A 14493-nucleotide genomic window follows, 5' to 3' on the forward strand; every position below is an offset into this window, starting at 1 on the left:
AACATTTCAGCTACTTAAGCACGATTTTTAGTGAAGATAGTAAATTAAATATGGAAATAGACAACAGAATCAACAAAGCTGGTATGGCAGGAAGTCAATTGAATAAATTCATATGGAATAAGAGAGAGATTAGTCGGAACACTAAATTAGCTGTATACAAGACAGTGTTCAAACCAGTTTTAACTTATGGATCTGAGAGCTGGGTCAGAAGTAAAACACTTGACCAAAGACTAGAGACCGCAGATATGAGAGTCCTGAGAAAGATTAGAGGCATGAACAGATTGCATCAATGGCAATATCGGATTAAAAATGAGGATATTAGGAAAGAACTTGACATTGTCAGCATCCAGGAATGTGTAAGCAGAACTAATTTGAGGTGGTATAGTCACTTAAACAGAAAAGGGAGAGGAAGGATTAGCAAAACAAGTGTTCTCTGCCAGGATGCCAGGAAAACGACCCAGAGGAAGACCAAGATATAGGTGGATTGATATGGTACAAAGTGCTTTAGACGATAGAAATACAAGATCTGATAATGTTGGAGGTCTTGACAATAACAGGCTGATTTGGAGGAAAATTGTAGATAATAAGTTAGTAATGATGTAAATTTTTCATGTAGTACTATCATATCCTGTACACCCCCCCTTGAGGGTGCATGGCAGGAATTTGATGATGATGGTGTCCTTAATTGAGATTTTTCTGAACATTGCTGTAAGACTAGGATTCATTTCATATTCTGCTTAGCTCAATATTAAGAAGTATTTCTCATTTTTCTCTATTCATTGGTTTTTCCAATGACTGATATAGCAGACAGTATTTCTATTCTACATAAAATTAACTCCTACTAGCAAGACCCAATACAGCAAATTTGCTTACTGTAACAAACTATCAAAAAAGTCAAAACCACAATTGCATTTTTTAAAAACTCGCCATAGCAAACTTTCCACTATAAACTATTTCTGTTCTCTATAACTGAATGAAAATAAATAGTGTTATCTAAAACATTTATTTACAAAAGTAATCCTTACCCTGTTTCTGCAAAGTTGGGAGATATAATGCCATTCATTTGCATCTCCCAGTTTCATTCTATACTTACATAAACGTGGTGCTTCTAAAAGTGCACATCGCCTGAAAAAAAAAAACATATATATTGGAAATTAGACTTTTAGAAGGCTAACTGTAACAAAGTTTGGAAATCACAGCTTAAACTGTTTATATATATATTTTTTAATCAAAATAATTAAACTTTAACAGACAGTAGTAAAATCAATGCCAAACAATGTTTAAGAAGTAGCATAAGCATAAATAAGATTTGATCTTTTTGAATCGCTTAAATTTTATCACATTTTGTTTTATATACTAATATAACCCAACTCCTTAGTGATACAGTACTGTAGTTTAATCTTCAATGATTTCAATTAATGTATATAATTTGTAACATTAGAGGTTTAGTGGGCAATTCTAGTACTGATAGTGGCAGACTATGGGCTTAACTGTGTGACATAGATGTTTGTAAGTCTTTAGGAGTTTCAGAGTGGACATATCATCCTGCAAAGAAAAAAAAGGCAAATCAGCCAAAGCACACAATTAACAGACATAGCATGTTGATTTGTTAATTGCTGTAGCTGTAATATTAAAATAACGAGCATTAATTTTCAATGTTCAGTATGAAACCACTCTCTTGCATACTAAAGACCTGAAGTGATGTAATAGAACCAGTTAGGTTTCAGCGAGCTTTCATTAGATTAACACTTGACTCATCCACAGGAATAATACAATATATGTTCCTTTCTTTCCAATATATGTGGCGCAACTTTCATGGATGAGACTATCATAAAGAAGAGTGGTATATTGGAAGCATTTTTCAGAATCTACTACACCACCGACATAACTACTCATCAATGTTTAAGAATGCAATATCTCACTATCTAGCATTTACTTCAGTTTTTAATGCATCATACAAGTTCAAGTTGTTAGTTCTAAATTATCACTTCAGAACATAAGCCTCATTGTACAAAGAAAACAAAAACAATCATCATCATCATCATCAAATTCCTGCCATGTACCCTCAAGGGGTGTACAGGATATGACAGTACTACATGAAAAAATTACATCATTACTAACTTCCTATCTACAATTTTCCTCCAAATCAGTCTGTTACTTGTCAAGACTCCAACATTATCAGATCTTATATTTCTATCGTCTAAGGCACTTTGTACCGTATCAATCCACCTATATCTTGGTCTTCCTCTGGGTCGTTTTCCTGCCAACCTGGCAGAGAACACTTGTTTTGCTAATCTTTCCTCTCCCATTCTATTTAAGTGATCATGCCACCTGAGATTAGCTCTGCTAACGCATTCCTGGATGCTGACAATGTCAAGTTCTTTCCTAATATCCTCATTTTTAATATGATATTGCCATTGATGCCATCTGTTCACGCCTCTAATCTTTCTCAGGACTCTCATATCTGCGGTTTCTAGTCTTTGGTCAAGTGTTTTACTTCTGACCCAGCTCTCAGATCCATAAGTTAAAATTGGTTTGAACACAGTCTTGTATACAGCTAATTTAGTATTCCGACTAATTTCTTTCTTATTCCATATGAATTTATTCAATTGACTTCCCACGATACCAGCTTTGCTGATTCTGTTGTCTATTTCTATATTTAGTTTACCATCTTCAGTAAAAATTGTGCCTAAGTAGCTGAAATGTTTTACTTGTTCCACAGGTTCTCCATTCACAACACAGTTGACATTTTCAATGATTCTGCCTATTTTCATTGTCTTTGTCTTTTTATTGCTGACCTTCATACCATATCTATTACAACAGCTATTCAATTTAGTCAGAGAATCTTGCAGACTTGTAGCGGATTTATTTAGAAGTATAACATCATCCACATAAAGCAAAGAGCTGACATTAACATCTCCAATTTTGATATCAGGTTTAATACCACATTCCTTCATAATGTGATCCATATAGATAATGAATAACAGAGGGGATAATGTACATCCTTGTCTCACACCAGATTTAACATTAAACCATCTTCCTGTACTTCCTTCAATTCTAACTGCTGACTCACAACTCAAATAAAAACTAAGTATTGCTTGATATAATGCCCCATCGACACCATATAACTGTAGCGTATTGAATAGCTTTTCTCTTGGCACCTTGTCATATGCCTTTTCCAAATCGACAAAACTTAAATACAGATCTTTGTTATATTCCCATGCTTTCTCGACTATTTGTCGTAAAGTGAAGATCTGATCCTGACAGCCTCTATTTGGACTGAATCCAGCTTGTTCTTCACCAAGCTTTTCTTCCACAATTCTTCTCAACCGTTTCTCAAGTATACTTGCATAGATCTTGCCAGGAACACTCAGTAGGGAAATACCTCTGTAATTCTCACATTCAGTTTTATTTCCCTTTTTATATATGGGTACTATGAGAGCTCTACTCCAATCATCGGGAATTCGTCCCTCTGTCCAGGCTTTCTGAACTATGCAGTGCAGCCACTGTAAGACTCTTATACCACCATACTTCAGCATTTGTGGTCGAATATCATCTACTCCTGCTGCCTTTCCACATTTCAAGCCTTTGATGGCTTTTTCTACTTCAAGTATGGATATGTATTCCTGACTGCATGCCTGGTCAGTGTTTTTTATCACTGTGCTGTCATCACTGCTTGTTTCATTTAGCAGTTTTTCAAAGTAATTACTCCATACTTCAAGGATATATTTTTTTCCTTTTTTTTTATTTCACCTTTATCATCTCTAATTCCTTTTACAGCACTCTTTCCTCCATTCCTCTTCTTCAACAACCTCCAGAATATTTTGCCACCTTCTTGATATTTATTTTCTATATTCTTGCCAAAGTCCTCCCATTACTTTTGTTTAGCTTTCTTACATTTGTCTCTGTATTCTGTAAGAGTAAAAGCTGACTTATTTGCCAGGAACTTTTGATATGCTTTCTTCTTTTCCTTCACTGCCTCTTTAACTTCCTGTGTCCACCAGGGAGTTCTGATTTTTTTATCCTTGCACACAACCTCACCACATGCCTCTCTGGCAGAATCAATCAATGTTTCCTTCAGAGTTTGCCACTGAATCTCCAAGGTTTGATTCCTGTTCTCAAACTCTTTCATTTTCTTTTCAATAATATTTCTGTATTTTAGTCTACAGTTCACATCTGAGAGCTGCTCAACTTTTATTCGCTTTAAAACTTTCTTACATGTTATTCTTTTCAATATGAAATTCAATTTTATCCTGCTCAAGACTAAATAGTGATCACTTCCAATTTCAAATCCTCTGTACACTCTGGTGACCTGCACCAGGGAGAAAACATCACTATCAACAATAACATAGTCAATGAGACTTTTCTTATTCCTAGCCTCTTCTCTCCATGTGAATTTGTGCACATTTTTATGTTGGAACATGGTGTTAGTAATAACCAGTCCATGTCCTGATCAGAAATCAAACAGATATTTGCCATTGTTATTAGCTTTGCTCTTTTCTCCAAATTTTCCCAAAATATTTTTGTATGTCTCACAATCATTTCCTACTCTACTATTTAGATCCCCAACAAGGACCAACTTTTCCTTTTTCATTGTGTCAGTTGCTTTTTCAAAAGCCTCAAAAAATTCCTCCACTTCTACCTTAGTAGAACCTTCTGTGGGACCATAGGCACAAATAAGTCTCATTGTCCAGTTCCCCATTCTCCATTGATATTTGCCATTGTTATTAGCTTTGCTCTTTTCTCCAAATTTTCCCAAAATATTTTTGTATGTCTCACAATCATTTCCTACTCTACTATTTAGATCCCCAACAAGGACCAACTTTTCCTTTTTCATTGTGTCAGTTGCTTTTTCAAAAGCCTCAAAAAATTCCTCCACTTCTACCTTAGTAGAACCTTCTGTGGGACCATAGGCACAAATAAGTCTCATTGTCCAGTTCCCCATTCTCATATTTGCCCACATTACTCTACTCGAGACTGACTGCCATTCAAGAAGATTAGCCTCGTATTTTGTGTTGAATACTATGGCTACTCGTTTTCCTTGATTGTCATTGCCTGAATATAACATTTTGTATTTATTGCTCAGAAAGATCTCACCAGTTTTGGTCTTTTTTGTTTCAGTCACCCCTATTATGTCGATCTGGTACTTATCTAATTCCTCAGCTAGCTCCATTACTTTGTCATTCAGGCTTCTTACGTTGATAGTACCGATCTTTAACTCCGGTGATGTTGAGTTGGGGTTTGTTTTCAGATTTGTTCCAGTAGCTGACTTTTCGCTGTTCACCCTGGTTTCCTGGCGAAAACAACGGGGGCCTTGTTTAACCGGGCGACGCCCCAGCCGGCATGAAATTTTGTCATGTTGCATCATCATTTTTTATTTCGGTTTAACCAATAAGAATACAATTTGGTTGGGTAAATCCCAAATTGCCAGCCCATCCTCGTTCGTTCAGTATCAAAGTAGATACCCAACAGGGTGCACCACGAGAAGGTGAGGACTGGACATTAGGTCAGAAGCCCTGGTCGGTTCTCCGCATTCCTTTAAAGGCTATGTGGAGGTCTCCTCTCAGTTATACAGCTTTGACCCTTAAGCACCCCAAAACAAAAACAATAGTTGTAATAAATATGAAATAATTGATAAATATAAAATGTGCAAGCAAGTGTATGTGTATTATGATCCATCGAGTCATTTCCGACTCCTGGCAGCTCCATGAACATGCACTCTCCATTCTGATCTGTCCCTGACCATGTCTTTCAGAACCTCCAAGTGCACTCCAGTTGCTTCTTTAACTCCATCCACCCATCTAATTCTTGGTCTTCCTCTTCTCCTGCTTCCATCAACTTTAGCACGCATCATCATCTTCTCCAGATTGTCATTTGTTTGCTTTCATAATGTCCGAAGTATGACAATTTTTGCTTGATGATCATAGCTTCAAGGGAGCAATCTGGCTTTATTCTGTCTATCACTGATTTATTGGTTTGCTTTGCAGTCCATGGTACTCTTAGTAAGCGTCTCCAAACCCATAATTCAAATGCATCTATCTTTCTTCTTTCACTTTTTCTCAGGGTCCAACTATTACATCCATACAGCACCACAGGGAATACCATTGCTTTCACGATTCTGATTTTTGTTGCGAGGCTAATATCTTTAAAGATCTTGCTTAAATTTGTCATTGCTTTTTTTCCCGAGTAATAATCTTCTAACTTCTTCGGTACAATAACCATCTTTATCAATTCAAGATCCTAGGAACACAAAATTGTTAACTGCTTCCATTTTCTCCCCATCTACTTCAAAATCATTACGTTCACATGTTGCCATAACTTTTGTCTTTTTGAGGTTAAGTTTAAGACCATATTTAGCACTTTCTTCTTTAACTTTCATAATAAGTTCCTTCAAATCTTCTTTGCATTCTGCTAGCTGATTCACAAGGTGGTATTCATCAGCATATCTCAAATTATTAATATTTTTTCCCACCAATTTTAATTCCAACTGAAGACTCCTCCAGCCCTGCCATTCTTGAAATGTATTTGCTGTACAAGTAAAACAGGTATGGAGATAAAATACATCCTTGTCACACCCCTTTACCTATTGTGAAATACTCGGTTTCTTCAAGATCTGTTCGGACAGTAGCTTCTTGTTCATAATAAAGATTCCTCAGAAGGATAATGAAATGCTCTGGGACTCCCATTGTTCTTAACACATTCCACAGTTTCACATGATCTACAGAGTCAAAAGCCTTGCTATAGTCAGGGAAACAAAGATAGACATTCTTGTGCTCTTTCTATTATCCATCTCACATTGGCAATTTGATCTCGTTTCTCTGCCTTTTCGAAATCCTGCGTGTTCATCTGGCATTTCTCTCTTCATGAATGGTTCCAGTCTTTTCTGAATGATCTTAAGACTTTACTTGCATGAGAAATAAATGCTATAGTTCTGTAATTTTCACACTCTCTTGCATCACCTTTCAAAAGGTTAATATTGATTTGTATTTTATGTTGTATTATGTTAATACGACAATGTATGTCAAATTATGTGTTCATTATTATGAAATTCTATATTAATTTTTAAACTTGTCTCAATAAAATTCTGCAATTAATTTTGTATTAATTAATGTTAATTAATTAATTCGTGTTGTATTAATTAGTTGCTGACATGTCAGGCACGTCAGCAACCAGATTTGTAAACTTTTGAATTCGCCACCACTGCCTTAGATGATAGAAATATAAGATCTGATAATGTTGGAGTCTTGACAAGTAACAGACTGATTTGGAAGAAAATTTTAAATAGGAAATTAGTAATGATGTAATTTTTCATGTAGTACTATCATATCCTGTACACCCCTTGAGGATACATGGCAGGAATTTGATGATGAAGAATTCATTTCAATGTCAACAAGTATTTTCAAAAATTATGAAAGACATTGAATCAGCAATGAGAGCCAGTTATGAAATCAGCTATTTATTGGTGAAACATTCCAAACCTTTTAATAACAGTTCCTTGGTTAAGGAGTGTATAATAAAAGCAGCCGAAAAAGTATGTCCCAAAAATGTGCAAGTATTCCACGATATTTCTTTGCCCAGAAATACTGTGATCAAAAGAATAACTGAAATGGCAGATAATCTGCATGACCAGTTGCAAGCAATATCTGCAAACGTAGAGTGCTTTCATCAAGTGCAAGTTTCGATATTCACGACGTGGCTCAAGTTGCTCTGTTTCTTCAGGCTTGCGATGACAATATGAATATTACTGTAGAGTTCTTCAGTAATATTCATATGATTCCCATCCATGGAACCACTACAGGGGAAGACATTTATGACACCTTGTGGAGCATTTTGGAAATATGCCAACTTCCTCTGAACAGGCTGTGACAACCAATGATGCTCCACCAATGACAGACAAAAATAAAGGTTTTGTACCAAGACCTGCAGCAAAGTTAAAGGAAATGTATCCAGACATTCCAAAACTGCAATCTTTCCACTGCATTATTCATCAGCAGGTCCTGTGCTCCAAAGTTTGGAAATGAGCAGCGTACTCAAGCTTGTGACAAATACTGTCAACTTCATCTGATCCAGAGGCCTCAATCACTGCCAGTTTGCACAATTTCTAAGACTCCGAGAGTGAATTTGAAGGGCTACCATATTACACAGAATCTTTGGTTATCTTGTCATAAGGTTCTAAAAAGCTTTTTTCTACTTTTAGAGGACATGTTCCTAAAAATGTCCCAAACTAGAAAAGAGTAAAGAAGAATTTGATAGGCAATTTGTAGATTTTAAGGAGCACGAAGAAGTTTTTTCACTTTTTACAGGTGCATTTTTCTTTAATTTCGAAAAAGCTCCTATGTGTATTCAAATGGAACTTACTGATGGAACTGCATTATTTATCAAAAAAGAGAATATCAACTAAGAATGTCGATATTATCTTTTACAATAAGAATCAAAGTTTTACCTTTTCTCAATATTGTCCCAAACTAGAAAAGAGTAAAGAAGAATTTGATAGGCAATTTGTAGATTTTAAGGAACAAGAAGAAGTTTTTTCACTTTTTACAAGTGCTTTTTTCTTTAATTTCGAAAAAGCTCCTATTTGTATTCAAATGGAACTTACTGATGAAACTGCATTATTTTTTCTTTTAAAAAATAATGCAAAATGATTCCACTCTAAAAGAGAAATACCAAGAAGTAAGTGTTCCAAAAATATACGCTTATTTAGATCAAAAATATTCGGAAATGAAAAAGTTTGCAGCAAATATTCTATGTTATTTTGGAAGCACCATTTATGTGAACAATTATTCTCATGTATGAAAGGTAACAAAAGAGTCTCTAGATCAAGACTAACCGATGTCGATCAACCAAGATGATCCCTAATTCAGGACCAACAGTTATAAATGTAACTATAAACACAGTTTGTTTGTAAGTCCATTCATTACTGTTTATAAAGTGATGGAGAACAATGAAATAATGTGAATGGGTTTTACTCAGCAGCAGGAGTTGAAATAAATAGCCAAAAAAATGAATCTTTTTAATCTTATACTCAATTATTTCAGAGTAGAACAAAATATTTTTTCATTGTGTAGGATTCATGGAGACAAAAATGTGTTAGAGCAATTACTTTAATTATGATTAAGCAAATAACACTCGACATTTCAACCTCTATATTGAAGTCATCATTAGGACAACATACATATAAACAAGACACAAGATACATGATGCTACACAAAAGTAAGCTAAATCTAACTGCTTTGTTAATCGTTTATGCTAGCCTGACTTCTGGTTAAAAAAAAAAAAATCATGATAAAATAAATACATAGATCAATAGTAACAAATTATAAAATAATAAGATAAATCAATCTTTATGCATAACATACTAATTATTTAAAAAAATTACAGTGGAACCACTTAAAATGCCTCTCTACAGTCCTGTATCTTAAGGTTTTCTTGTGTTGGGGTTCTGCCATCATGTTCTAGATGCTATATGGATTGCAGATGGGTCTTCCAGATTCTTAGAATTACTAATCCATCATTCTTGTTCAGATTAGGATGATGCATCAGTATCTCACACATGCTTCCTTGAATTTTCTTTCAAAACAGGTTTTGGTGCTGTGTAGGGACTTGGCACCTTTCCAGTTAATTCTGCGACATGTTTGGAGTGCATGGTCTGACAGGCCTGTTTTATCCTAGCAGAGGAATTCAATGTAGCATTTGTATTTATCATTTCTTGTTGGAATTGTGCACCCTGCTTCCTCTACGTAGGATAATTGCAGGTACATTGGATTTTGTGAACCCCAAAATGGGCAAGGTCAGGAAGGTGACCTTAGGTTTCTTTTTTTGAAATTTTTTTTTTTTAAATTTCACAGGAAGTTCGAAGCCTTAATGTTGTATTTCTGTAGTGTTCTATTTTTTCCTCACATTCCTCTAAGGTATAGCTATGTCATTTTGGTAATCCTTTTTACCTTTCATGGCATTTTTGTAGATGATCTTGTGAACTGTCTTTTCTGTTATAGCTGTTTTTTTTTTTTTTTTTTATAAAGGTTTGCCTAATAATTTCGTATTCATTCTCAGTGCCTACTCATCAAAGCAAACTGCTAGGGCTCTATATTTGAGGGTGCTGATGACCCCTAGTTTTTGTGCTGGATGGTGGTATGAATCCTTATGTATGTTTGTGGCAGACCGTGAAGGACAGACAGCCTGAGGAAAGATGTGTGATAAGCATATCTAGAAAAGAAAGAGTTGCTGTTTTCAATCTCAATGGTAAATTGAATATTAACAAAATTTTTTTGCAAATATATTTCTATCTTTCAGGATCTAATCCAGAGCAGCAATTTTTTTTTTTTTTTTTTGCTTTGGATTTGAATTGTTCTAATTCAGAGCAAAAGAAATTCACTCTCAGAAAATAATGCTCCGTCAAAAAAAAAAAAAAAAAAAAAAAAATATATATATATTGTTATTAAGATTGGCTCGGGATGTATACATTTATAAAATTAATATTTAACTGACTAGAACCCAAGAAAGTATAACACAAAAAACTTTAATAAATCATGATTTCATCAGTGTCCTGACTTCGTCAGGTGAGTAAGAAATAATACAAAACTTATAAAACTAACAAGGTAAAAAACATAGACTTTCCAGCTTAATAAAAAGAAGAAGAATAGTAACAGTCATATTTGAATAGGTGACCGCGTGCTATTGTTAACATGAATTGAATGTGTGTGACAGTTAATTTTAGAGTGCCAGTACTGGATTACTGCACTATGGGAATCAGGCAAATTGTAGCTCAGATTGTTGTTCATGTGTGAAGGGTCCAGAACTATTTCTTTGGATTCTATAATTCATCTTTCAAATTCATCCTTGCATATATATAAATTGGTTGTGCAGTCCCAATCAACTTGGTGTTGACATTATTCGAGGTTTCTTTTCTCTGCCAACTCTAACCTCGAAGAACATCAACACCAAGTTGATTGGGACTGCACAACAAATTTATATATATGCAAGGATGAATTTGAAAGATGAATCCAAAGAAATAGTTCTGGACCATTCACACATGAACAACAATCTGAGCTACAATTTGCCTGATTCCCATAGCGCAGTAATTCAGTACTGGCACTCTAAAATTATCTGTCACACACATTCAACTCATGCTAACAATAGCATGCTTTTGATGAAACTAGTCGTGATTTATTCAAGTTTTTTGTGTTATACTTTCTCGGGTTCTAATCAGTTAAATATTAATTTTATAAATATATATATATATATATATATATATTAAAAATCTGTGACAACACACACACTACTTATAACTTCTCTATAAATAAAACTTTTCATTTCCATTTGTATTTCAAATAAATTTAAATTATCAGTATTCTGTCTCCTTTGATAACAAAAATAAACATTTTGTCATTTCTTTCCCCTCATAATTCTGAATAGTCAATAAATAAATATATACACTGGTTGAAAAGAAGATAACAAAATTAACCTTTGATAACAAAAATAAATACCTTGTCATTTCTTTCCCCTCATAATTCTGAATAGTCAATAAATAAATATATACACTGCTTGAAAAGAAGTCGATGGACACACCCATGGGACACGATGCATCTTGCCCATGGGCAAGATGCTACACACTACACACTCTACAGAGCAAATGGACAGGTTTGGTGGTGGCCAATGCCTGGTGAATGTCTCTTACCAGAGTGCGTAATTTGGAGGTGGTGGTGTGATGGTATGGTCTTGTTTTTCCTAGTTTGGTCTCTGACCTCTGTTTGTGGTGTCAAGAACACTGAACTCTGAGAGGTAACCGAACATTCTGGACAATGCAATGCTTCCTACTTTGTGGCCTTTCTAGAGAACTGACCATTGTCTCTTTCAGCAAGACAATGCTTTGTGTCTGCTGTAACTACATGGTTTGTGGACATGCACATCACCATGCTTGACTGGCCACCACAAAGCTCTGTTCTCAACCCTACTGAACATCTGTGGAATGAACTGAAGCATTGTGTGAGGTCAAGGGACGTTCATCCCACAACAGTCAGGGACCTCATTATATGCCTACAGGTAGAATGGCTAGAAATTCTCACTGATCTCTATTGTACACTTGTGTTAAGTATATCCTGTAGGATTGCTGCAGTCATCGCATCAAAAGGAGGTCCTACATCTTAAGGTGGACAATCATGGCTGTTTGTTTGTCACACCATACTATGGTGTCTGTTTGACGTCTTTTTAAGCAGTGTGTGTATATATACATCAACACTGCTTGGTGCACCCAAATTGGCCAACACATTCACTAGACCTTAATCCCCTGTGACTCTTGGCTTTGGGGGGTTACCTCGAAAGCATGGTGTATCAGGCCAAGTTCTTCACCTGGCAGATTAGTTGCATTTTTCTGGAGACAATGCTATATGGTATTATCAGCTATTGGTCCTGCCCACTGATTATCCAAGATTTCCTTGATAGCTCCTTGCAGCATGTCAGTTCTTTGTGATATGTTTTTGTATCACATTATATTATGAAATGAGAAAAATAAACATCGAATAACTTCTTTTGTCATTGACTTTGAATTCTTTCACAATCCATCCAGTTCACATTAATGTAATTTTCTCCTACTCACAGTGCCATATTTCTTCTATCAGTCATTTTTGAACTAATTTTTTTTTATTATCAAAATCTTTTCCCTGTGATCTAGTTAGGGTACAACTTTGAGGATATTTTGTCTACTGGTTCTCTCTACAGATTGCTCTGAATAGGGTTGCTTTAATCTGAAATACTCTGTATATGAATCAGTACTACTCTCATATATTGAAACATTTCATGGGAAAGAAAATATCAAACATTGAACTTCCACTGTGTCATTTTATTTTTCAACTGCATTTGTCAAACTGTTTGCAAGAAAGCAGGATTTAAAGTTGACCAGTAATGACAAATGTAAACTAGATAGGTTTTGAAACAGCATAATGTAATTAATGAATTTCTTCATTATTTAGAAAAGGGTGAAACAAGAATAACAGGATCATAATGAAGATGTAGATTTTTTTTTACATAAGAGACTGGATATGAGCAAGTTTAAAACACCCCCCCCCACAAAACAAAAAAATAATAAGATGGTATTCCCATTAATGCTATCATTAACATTAAACACACTCAAGATCAATCAGGTCTAACATGATTACTTACTTTGGAAATGGATTTTTCCCATTTACAGATTCCACAGTAATGGAGTTATTTTCAATGGCATGAAGGACCTCTTCAGATAGCTGAAAATTAAGAATATCAAAGTAAACTGTTTCATAAGCCAAGCAACACCTGCCAACTAATAACATTTTTTATATTTCTATATTAAATTTTCACAAAGAAAAGGAGAGAAGAGAAGAGAAGAGAAGAGAAGAGAAAATAGGAGAGAAGATTTTAAAATCCATTTTTACTTCATTTTCAGATATTTTTACCATTAGTCATGTATAGCCAACAAAGTTATTAGAAATTTGTTTAGCAGAGGGCACAGCATGTCAGACAATATAAAAATTTCATACAGAAGATAAATATATCTAGAAAGCTTACATATGAAAGAAAGATCATTACAAAAGATGATAAAAACTTTGAAGATAGAATGCCTTATGTTTTTGTTCAACAGAAGCAGCAGTTGTCTAGGGACTTTTTACTAATATATTATTAACTGATATTTCCACTTGGTCATCAAGGCATTTTCATAGGCACAAGTATATGTGATACATATATGCATCCAGGAACAGATAAGATGGAAAACAGTTCAGAATAGTATAACCATACTTGTAATTCTCGTAGAAAGGCTTAGACATTGGCTATACATGCTTATTAAATTACTTAAGGATTTACAACGGACAAATGATATAAATTAAAAATTAAACTTTAATCTATATTCCAACTATACTTGTAACTGGCACCCTCAATGGGCATGTTTGTTTTGTCAACAGTATCATAATGTAAGTGAAAAATCTGCTCTTGACAACTTCTATTTGGCTTAAACCCAGCTTGTTCCTCTCCAAGTTTCTATCCCATAATTTGTTTCAACCTCTTTTCAAGTATGCTTGCATATATTTTACCTGAAATCCTACCAGTCCTCCCTTGCATTCAAAATGACACAATCACAGTCATGCCAGGTTTGAAGAAAATATTTCAGATATCTGAAGTAATTACTTAAAAAACGGAAGGAAGAAGCTAGCAAAAGAAGAATGATAATAAATACCCAAGTATAATGCAAAGATGAGTATATTTTGATAATCAAAGTTAAAATATAGAAACCTGAAATACAAACGGTCCAAAGAAAAGCTTTTCAAAATGTAGCTGGAGTAGTTTGCACTGAAATATGAGTCATTTCAAAAGTTATACACACTCTACTCCTGCTATTAAACCAAATATATTTATAGGTTTTCAATATAATCTCCATTCTGTCTTTTCACTGCTGCCCAACATTTGAGAAATGGAATATAAATACCTTATGTACTTGTCTAACATATTTGAATGTTATTTTCCAAG

At 34.6% G+C, this 14493-nt stretch overlaps 1 protein-coding gene across 2 annotated transcripts in view; it reads right to left on the bottom strand.

The window, feature by feature from the left end:
- LOC150104944 (guanine nucleotide exchange factor for Rab-3A-like) overlaps nucleotides 1-14493 on the bottom strand; it is a 227457-nt gene that overhangs the window by 46658 nt on the left and 166306 nt on the right. For both annotated transcript variants that reach the window (XM_090396061.1, XM_090396060.1), the window contains exons 8-9: nucleotides 13159-13238; nucleotides 1026-1125 (exon numbers count right to left, since the gene is read on the bottom strand). In XM_090396061.1, the coding sequence (XP_090252187.1) occupies nucleotides 1026-1125; nucleotides 13159-13238 (180 nt within the window). The remainder of the gene's footprint in view (nucleotides 1-1025; nucleotides 1126-13158; nucleotides 13239-14493) is intronic.

Source organism: Typopeltis vanoorti, chromosome 7 (assembly GCF_054136105.1).
Source record: "Typopeltis vanoorti isolate ZY-2024b chromosome 7, IOZ_Tvanoo_1.0, whole genome shotgun sequence".
In the NCBI taxonomy this organism is placed as follows: domain Eukaryota; kingdom Metazoa; phylum Arthropoda; class Arachnida; order Uropygi; family Thelyphonidae; genus Typopeltis; species Typopeltis vanoorti.